This window comes from Muntiacus reevesi, chromosome 4, assembly GCF_963930625.1.
Source record: "Muntiacus reevesi chromosome 4, mMunRee1.1, whole genome shotgun sequence".
Lineage (NCBI taxonomy): Eukaryota > Metazoa > Chordata > Mammalia > Artiodactyla > Cervidae > Muntiacus > Muntiacus reevesi.
The window spans coordinates 147,510,756-147,520,667 of NC_089252.1; the positions used below are offsets into that span (position 1 = coordinate 147,510,756).

The following is a 9,912-nucleotide window of genomic DNA, read 5'->3' on the forward strand; positions in this document are numbered from 1 at the left end:
TTGAGGGCAGAAGGAGAAGAGGGCACCAGAGGATGAGATGGCTGGACAGCATCACTGAACATGCCATCCAGCATGCAATAAACATGAACTTGGGCAAACTCCAGGAGATGGTGAAGGACAGGGAGGCCTGGTGCACTACAGTCCATGGGGTCACAAAGAGTTGGACATGGTTGGGTGACTGAATAAAAAGACTTTTGTATTTGTTTTTCTCTTTTTAACTTATTTCACTCTGTATGACAGTTTCTAGGTTCATCCACATCTCTACAAATGACCCTGATTTCTCTTCTCTTTACAGCTTGCTACCTCTACCATTGCAAACATTTCCCCAGGGTTCTTCTCAGAGCTGTCTTTACTTCTTGGTTTTTGAGGCTATAGATGAGGGGATTCACTAGCGGAGTAACTACACCATACTGTATGGAGAAGATCAGCTCCAGAGGTGAACCTGAGGTGGGCATGAGATAACGGAGGAAAGCTGAGACATAGAAGAAGCTCACTGCAGTGAGGTGGGAGGAGCAGGTGGAGAAGGCTTTGCTCCTGCCTGTGGTGGAGCTGATGCTCAGGATGGTGGAGACAATGCGTGTGTAGGAGAAGAAGATCAGGAAGAATGTACCAAAGCCATGTAGCAGTGTGGAGCCTGTCAGGACAGTGACGTTGGTGGAAATATCAGAGCAGGACAAAGGGAAGAGAGAGGGCAGTTCACAGGTATAGTGGGGGATGATATGGTTCTCACAGAAGTTCAAGTTCATAGCCAGCGGAATGTTGATAACTGCATCCAGAAAACCCAGGCCCCATGAAGCCCATACCAGCTTCACACAGAGCTGGCTACTCATCACCTGACTGTACAGCAGAGGGTAGCAGATGGCAGCATAGCGATCATAGGCCATCACGGAGAGCAAGAAGATTTCTGTCCCTCCAATGTCAAACACGAAGAAGGCTTGAGTCAGGCAGTCCTCTTTTGAAATAACTTTCTTTTTAGACAGGAGGTTCTCCAGGAGCTTGGGAACTGTGATTGAAGAGAAGCAAAGGTCCAGGAAAGAGAGGTGACTCAGAAAGAAGTACATAGGTGTGTGGAGACGGGAATCAGCTCTGATCACCAGCAGCAGCATCAGGTTCCCCATCATTGTTAGGAGGTAAATCCCCATGAAAAGCACAAAGAGCAGTATCTGGACTTTGGGATTAGCAGACAGCCCAAGGAGGATGAACTCAGTGATGGTGCTGTGGTTCCTCAAGGCCATTTAGAAAGGATTTTTCCTAGGAAAAAATATAGCAGTGTACCTGAAACTTCTCTTTACTACACCCAACTATGGAGAAAGGGATCCGCTTTTATGTACTTACTCCTGATTATTTAGATTTTATGTATGTCCTTATCAAATGTCTATAATGTTTGCTTCCCCTTCTAGGGTTCTGTTTCAAACAATGATTTTTTCCATAGGTGACATTCTGTTTTAAAGACACTGAAGAAATCTGCTAATTTGTATAGACCCTGTCCGTGACTAATTTGTTCTGTCTCCTTCAACTGGGCACTGCTTTATCAGCAATATTCTGTGCATGTTTTGTAAATCATGGCAGAGTTGCTGAGAAGCTTTTTCAGCATTTGCCTTCTTTCTCCTGTTTTCCAATCTTACACTCTAAAACCCTTTTAGAATCCATAACTTCCTAATAATATTGTTTTATCTTTATTTAGCTTTTTCTTATTGATGCTATGCATTAACATCTATTGTCAATTTGACTCTCTAAGACAAGATTAAAAGATGACAGAGTGTGACTCTGTGTGTGTGTGTGTGTGTGTGTGTGTATGTGTGTGTGTGTGTGTGTGTATCTGAATTTTGGATATGTGAAGAAAGGATAAGGAGGATATTGCTGACTACCTTCTGTGAATTAGAAATTTGACTATCATAAATTAGATAACTCGTCCAAGTCCCCAGTCTGTATACCTCAATTCTATAAAACCTCAAGACACTGGGTCTTTTTTTTTTTTTTTGTATGGTCATGATTTATCTATTTTTTTTTTTTTTTTTTTTATGATTTATCTATTTTTATTTGCTAACTTATGAGATAGAAAATCCGTATTTCTTTTATCTTCACATTTATATTTTAAAATTTTTAATTAGGATAATTGTTTTACAATATTGTGTTGGTTTCTGCCATACAACATCACAGAACAGTCATAACTATATATTTCCCCTCCCTCTTGAGCCTCCCTCTCTCACCCCATCATCACAGAGCACCGACCTGAGCTCCCCGTGTTATATAGCAGCTTCCCACTAGCTATTTTAAACATGGTTGTGCATATATGTTAATGCTACTTTCTCAATTTGTCCCAACTTCTCCTTCCCTCACTGTGTCACAAATCCGTTCTCTACGTCTGGAGACATCAGGTCTTTCTACCATGCAGTGACTTTCACTTAAGGCTTGACTTTCATTTGATGATCATTTTGTAATATATACAAGTATCAAATCATTATGTTGTATACTTGAATATAATAAAAGGTTATGTGTTGTATTTCAATTAAAATTGTCATTTCTCATTTAATTTCATAAAATATTCTGGGTAGATTATTATATCCTATTTTTTCTGATGTAGAATGAGATGTATGTGAATATCTTGTGTTACCAGAGTGACTAAGTGACTACACCAGGATTTAGCCTGTGTCTTCATTATTGTTCTCATCTGGCACTTCTGCCTTCCATTTTCTTATGTTTTTCTTAAATATGCTGATTCTCCTCATGTGGCAGCCATTGAGGTGCTCCAGGTGGGAGAAAGAACTCAACACTCAGCTGAAATTGATGAGCTTGCTGACAGCATCCAGATGATGCTTTGAAAATAAACTGCAGCTTTAGCCGAGGCCAAACTTCCCAGGCAGTCAATGACTGAGCATACCTTAGATACCGTTGACCATTTTTGCCTTGTTTAAGGGTCAGTCATTGCCTCAGGGCTCCCAACCCATCCAAGGGTTGGATGATCCTTGTCAGGTCTGCGCTGTAGTCTGAAACTCTTCCTAGATGATTCTGCTTTCCTTCCCTCTTTCCTGTTGCTGCTGCTGCTGCTGCTAAGTCGCTTCAGTCGTGTCCGACTCTGTGCGACCCCATAGACGGCAGCCCACCAGGCTACCCTGTTCCTGGGATTCTCCAGGCAAGAACACTGGAGTGGGTTGCCATTTCCTTCTCCAATGCATGAAAGTGAAAAGTGAAAGTGACGTTGCTGAGTTGTGTCCGACTCTTAGTGACCCCATGAACTGCAGCCCACCAGACTCCTCCGTCCATGGGATTTTCCAGGCAAGAGTACTGGAGTGGGCTGCCATTGCCTTCTCCCCTCTTTCCTGTTAGCAGTGTCATATCTGGTCTGAAGGCTTTTCCAGCCCAATTCTATTTCCTTCTTCTTTGTCTTTCACAGGCTCCTCTCCCACTCCCTCAGTCTCATGTAATACTACCACTACCGAAGTATCTGTTCTGGGAGGACCTCAACAGATATACTTCCTCGCTGTGCTAATTCATTAGTTCACCCACCGTGAGCAACTCTCTTCATTTTATGCCGTTGCTGAATCACTGTCTTGTTTTGACAGTTAGTGGTTAGAATGTATATGGCACATTCTTTCTTTCCTTTTTCCTTCCCAAACAATAATACTACAGTTCCTTGAAGAGAGCGATTATGCTCTATATTACTTTGTATCTCTGCACCATAACTCTTGGTCCAGTGAAAAGCACATATGGTTGGTCTTCGATAGCAAATATGTTGAATAAAAAATGAAGTGAATTGGATAGACTGTTTAGGTAATTTATTTGGGAAAGGTTGCAGAATCATAAGCTTGATAAGGATTCAGCACTAAGAAGATGACAAAGTGGGAAGCAAAAAATGGTACATGTGTATGTATGTGTTTGCATGTGTGTACAGATGGTCTCAATTTTGTGTGACCAGTAGTGTACTTAACATATCCGATGCCTACTGGCCTATTTCAGACCATACTGGAAGGGCTGTTAAAGCCTATAATGTTCATTTGGTCATTCATTTTTTTCTGAACATTAACTTATTCAGTTTATTTATTCATTCTTTCTTAAATCCTTATGACCATGAGTCATAGCAGAACTTAGATTCAGATTGTATCTGTCTGACCAGGAGCTGAATATGCAGTTCAGAATGACCCAAATTAACTGATTCAGGGAACAATGAGAGCAGCTTGCTGGAAAAAATCTATTTTAAGGAGTCTCTCTCATCTGTGATTTTAAGTCCTGTCAAAGTGAGTACTTCCTCTACTAGCTTCACTAGCAAAATAATCACAACAAATGACAATAATTTCTATCATTATCTTCTAGAGTTTGAAAATGTCTCCAAGTGTTTGGAATTTTCTGCATGAATTAAGTGGATAATTGCTTGTATCCTTCTAGACTGACTTTTTAAAGTATACCTGATCACAGTGTTCATTTTTGTTTCTAACTCTATACCAAAGAACATGCCAGATTCTGCAGAAGATATCAGGGAATTGTTATCTGAGGGTCCAAATCTGAAAAACTCTGGTCCTAGAAGGTGGACCTATGTGATGCAGCAGTAGGGCAGGAGGCTAGCTGGGTAATGTGATTCTTTTTGTTTATGAAACAGCCCTGACACAGACCTTTTTAATGAATGAGACACAGCAAACTTACAGAACGTTCTTAAGGTCATAGAGTTGTAAGACATAGAGTTGCAATTTGGGCTCAGGGATTTGACATGTGTCAAATTTGACAGCTTTGTCATATTCTTTGTAAGGAAATAGGTGTCTAGGTCATTCCTTGAAGAAGGAGGTCTGTAACATATAACATGGGGTACCTAAAGTCTTGTTGCCCTTACATGTATTTAAGTTTTTAAAATGTTGGTTAATTGCATAAATACTGGGATTGATGAAATATTGAAAATGATGTGGAGAGAGGCTCAGTATTTCCTCTGTTGACTGAATGTGGGAGTATTCTTCATGACCAAATGCAGATGGGGTGGAGTAGGAATTGAATACTCAGTAAAAAGTGACAGAAAGATCATTGGTGTCTAGACAGGAACCTGGACAGGGTAATGGTGAAAGTTGGAGGAAACGTGGAACTTTTTGAATTCAGATATTTTTCCTCAAACCTGTTTAGACTTCTACCTGTCTTGATCTGTGTGCTTCACATCATCAGTATTTGTTGGGATCAAAGGGAATTATTAATAGGAACAAACTGAACTTTTTGTAGTATGTGTGGTGTGTATCCTATAAGAAGAGGGTTTCCTCCGAGTTACCATTATCTGCTGTTTAGTATGTTCTCTGGTGTACTCTGATCTGCTCTGGTGTACTCCCAACCATCAGCTATCTACTCTGGGTGGGTATACTTTCCCCATCCACCTTGACCATTACACTTCCACCTGCTGGTTCCAGGTTTCATTGCACTGCTGGAGCCCAGGCCAGTGTGGAGCTTGAACTCAAGATGTAAGATGTGCCTGATCCCAAAGTCAGCACGACTAACCGAGGTTAGAGATTCTTCCCAAGTGGCTGCTCAGAGTAACCGAGCACAAAGGCCTCAGTGTATGGAAAATGTGGTCCTAGGTCAGGGAGCTCAGTCTCCAGCAGATAGAAAGTTGATGAGAAGACAGGAAAAGAAAGGTGGATTAGCTGAGGGAAAGACAGGGACTAGGAAAGAGAGAAGAAAAACTTTAGAGCAACCATAGTGGACATTACCGAGTTCCGGGCTTTTTCTGACTCAGATTTCCTGTCGCTCTGGTCTTTTCATGGTGGGCTGTCATGTGGACTGTGATGGTCTCTATGCCTATGGGAATCGGTATTTCTGTAGCCTACTTATAGAAAAAGCAAGACATCCTTTCTTCTTTCTGGTTAGAAGTCCTATTGAGAGCAGAAAACTGATACCCCAGAGTATCTTCTTAAAGGCAGATGCTTCAAGACGTGTATCCTCTGAGCTCTGAATTTGTCCTGGCTTTCTCTCCTACAAATTACAGGGAGAAGACTATCAAATCCTCAACAGAAGATGTGTAAAGAGTGTCTCTCCAGGGGACTCAGGTTCAGCCAAGTAGACTTCTCTTTATTTAGTTTCCTCTCTGATTCTAAATGCAACCATATGAGAATTTGTGATATGAGTGACTCTCACATATAATCCTTCAGAAGGGTGCATACAGATTAGGCAGTCAGTAGTTGGCTGGCTGAGCCTGGAATCCCAGATGGAGGAACCAATGTCTTTAAAAAAAAAAAAAATCTAAGTATAATTGACTTAGTTTCAGGTATAGAACTTAGGCCAATGCCTGTTATTCCCTGAAGTCATAGCCTGCCCAATTTGAAACTCATTAACTAGACAAGTTGAAATTTGTAAAAGCCTCAGGTGATTCTATTAGGTATGGTCTTTTGGAGCTTCTGTGTTGAAGATATGGCCTAGGATGAGAACTCTGTCCCCAAATATAGCACGTGCCATATTGAATATTCATGCTAAAAGATTTTGAGAAATGGCTTGTGCAGGAGGGACTTTCTGATTTTCTCTGAAGTAAATCATAAGGCCCTCAAATGAGAGGTGCCCTACCCAACCTGGAGGAACTGGTCATCTTTATCTCCAAAGATGAAAAGACACAGAGGAACCTGAATGAACTGGCCTTACTAAACACATTCTTCCACTTCCAGTTTACTACACTTAGCTCACCTTTGTCCTGTGACATCTTTCCATGATTTTTCAGTCTTTCCATATATACAATCAGGTTTGTACCCTTAATCAAATCTCCCCATTACTGGAGGTGTTAGCTAACACTATGGCAGTAATCATAGAGCAATACATGTGTATCAAATCAATACATTGTACATTTTAAATTTGCATAGTGTTATATGTCAGTTATATTTTAATATAGCTGAAAAAATATCACTTGGGTTTACCTGTTTCTCCATGTCTTCATTTCCTTATGAGGCTCCCATGTCATGTAAAAACCAGTAAATCTGTATGCTTTTCTCCTGTTAATCTGCCTCTTGTTACAGCAGTCCTAGTCATGAACTTAAAAGGGTAGAGAAAAAAAGTAGTTTTTCTCCTAATAAGTGTAAATATACTAATTGACTTCAGAATGCATGGACTCATACAGTATTTAGGGAATTATTTAGTAATCTTTCTTCTTTTAACCTTCAGAAATTCTAAAGACCAGAATTCAAAAGAGACAGAGACAATAAAGAACCTAGTCACAACACAATCCCCTTGTTTTAATTGCTACATTCTCACCTACTTATAAACTTGTCTTTCAAAGTACACAAATTAAGATATAAAATCAACATATTATAAATATTGTTTACAGTATACTAGACAAAATTATTTTAACAGGCTAAGCTTTAAAACAAATATAATTGTCATTTAAATATATTATTTGGCACAGTTATTATTTTGAACAGTTATAAATTGAAAACAGATTTAGAGCTCACTAAAATATATTTTCTATATACACACATACACAGATTTTACTGAATATAGATTTGATGTCCTAGAGGAATGTGGACCTTAGAGAAATGATCTTGGATATGAAGATTATTTTTAAAAAAAGGTAAAGAAACACTTTTCTTTGCATTTTATGCTTGAGGTAGTGATCTGCTTTACCTGAGCATGTATTCTCAAAGTTCTGATAACGTATTGACTTTCATTGTACTTTTGTGAACTGTAAAATAAGAAATAGTCATGAACACCTAATGGTCCTATGTGACCTTCTGCTGAGGCCCTTATAAAATACTATTATTTTGGACAGTAATTCAGGCAAGACTGACTATTTCTAGTACTCAAGCACATTCACATGTTGGTCAGTTGACCATTTCCTGTGGCAACTAATTTGCCTGTATTGGAGAAATAGAATTAAAAACAAAATCTCCCAATCCATAAAATTTCTCCACAAAGGTAGAAGAGAAAGAAAATACTTTTACTGTTGAATAATTACTAATCCAGAATGTACATGCATCAAAGAAAATCTGTTAGGAGATCATACAGAAAGTCTCATTTATTTATATAGCTGAACAGATATGATTTGTTACATACTTGTTCTTGAGATAAATGATAACTGGTCACCAAGTAAGAGAATTTAAAGACCATTTGCTACTCATAGTTCATCTCAGGTTCACCTGATAATTGAATTACTCTGCTTGCTAATTGGCTTTATCTAAAGGAAAAATAAACTTCTCACATCTGTAAGACAATTTTTGAGGGAGGCACATATTGCATTCACTAGCTTCCTTGATGTTCAGAGAGATGGCTTTCAGGTCCTTGAGAAACACATTCCTCCATCATAAAGCTGGTAAGAAGCTTATTTAACTTTTAAGAAGATTTGTGTGCATTTTAGATTCAGAGAAAGAACTTAAAATTTTCCATAGTAAATGCTCTAAGAAGAGGGTGGGAGGAGAAGTCTCCTATACTCTCACAGGGAAAAATAAGCCTCCTATTTTTAAGTTGTATTTGCCCTTACACCTGTCACTGTTCTCCAAAATCAAGCCCCATTTCAGAAACTTTGCAGAATGTGAATGGCCCTTTTCCACCCAGACTACCTTTGGTCTTACCTCCATGGCTGCTTAAAAGGCTGCAGATTTTCATCCCTATCTTGATTGTGTAACCCATAGCCAGGAACATTCAAATAAAGAGGAGAGTCAGTCACCTTTTTCAGCCACCTAAATCATAGAATCAGGTATGATTTTCTACCACTGTATATCTAGGTGAAACTTGCGTCTTTGAGGAAGAAGGTATAATAAATTATAGAGGCACCTTTTTAATTTGTGGAATGGATGCATACCTAAAGTCATCACACAGTTGGTGTGGCTTTTGTGGTATGGGAGACTATAACCCATGATTTACTAACTTTCACAGAAGGATAGGTTCCACTATCCCTGGCATGAATGAAGCACCATGATTTGGATAAAATTTCCCTGAAATGAAGTTGCTGTTCTATTAGCTGAAAGACTTGGTTAACTCTTTAGAACAAATCAAACTGCCTTAGTTCTTTATAATCTGTTACTGCTGATTGGTCATTAGAAGTATAGTCCTATTGATTCACATAGCTATAGATTTTACATTGGCTAACCAAGGAGAAGTAGGGATATAAACAACAAGGGTACTCAATCTATTTTCCTGACAAAACATTTGTCCTCCATGATAAAGCACATCCAAAAAGAATTTGACCAGTGGTAGTATACTGAAAACATAGAGCATATTAGAGAGCTCTTCAAGAAAATTAGAGATACTAAGGGAATATTTCATGCAAAGATGGGCACAATAAAGGACAGAAATGGTATGCACCTAACAGAAACAGAAGATATTAAGAAGAGGTGGCAAGAATACTTAGAAGAACTATACAAAAAAGATCTTCACGACCAAGATAATCACGATGGTATGATCACTCAACCTAGAGCCAGACATCCTGGAATGCGAAATCAAATGGGCCTTAGGAAGCATGACTATGAACAAAGCTAGTGGAGGTGATGGAATTCCAGTTGAGCTCTTTCAAATCCTAAAAGATGATGCTGTGAAAGGGCTGCATTCAATATGCCAGCAAATTTGGAAAACTCAGCAGTGGCCACAGGACTGGAAAAGATCAGTTTTCATTCCAATCTCAAAGAAAGGCAATACCAAAGAATGCTCAAACTACTGCACAATTGTACTCATCTCACACCCTAGTAAAGTAATGCTCAAAATTCTCCAAGCCAGGCTTCAACAATATGCAAAACGTGAACTTCCAGATGTTAAAGTTGGATTTAGAAAAGGCCGAGGAACCAGAGATCAAATTGCCAACACCCATTGGATCATCAAAAAAGCAAGAGAGTTCCAGAAAAACATCTACTTCTGCTTTATTGACTATGCCAAAGCCTTTGACTGTGTGGATCACAACAAACTGTGGAAAATCCTTAAAGAGATGGGAATCCCAGACTACCTGACCCACCTCCTGAGAAATCTGTATGCAGG

At 39.2% G+C, this 9,912-nt stretch overlaps 1 protein-coding gene across 1 annotated transcript; it reads right to left on the minus strand.

Annotated features, from left to right (window-relative positions):
• Nucleotides 1-305: 305 nt before the first annotated feature.
• Nucleotides 306-1,235, minus strand: LOC136166103 (olfactory receptor 8S1-like). The gene has a single exon (XM_065932148.1). It carries the CDS (start codon nt 1,233-1,235, stop codon nt 306-308), a length of 930 nt encoding a protein of 309 aa, XP_065788220.1.
• Between the last annotated feature and the right edge of the window lie 8,677 nt (nt 1,236-9,912).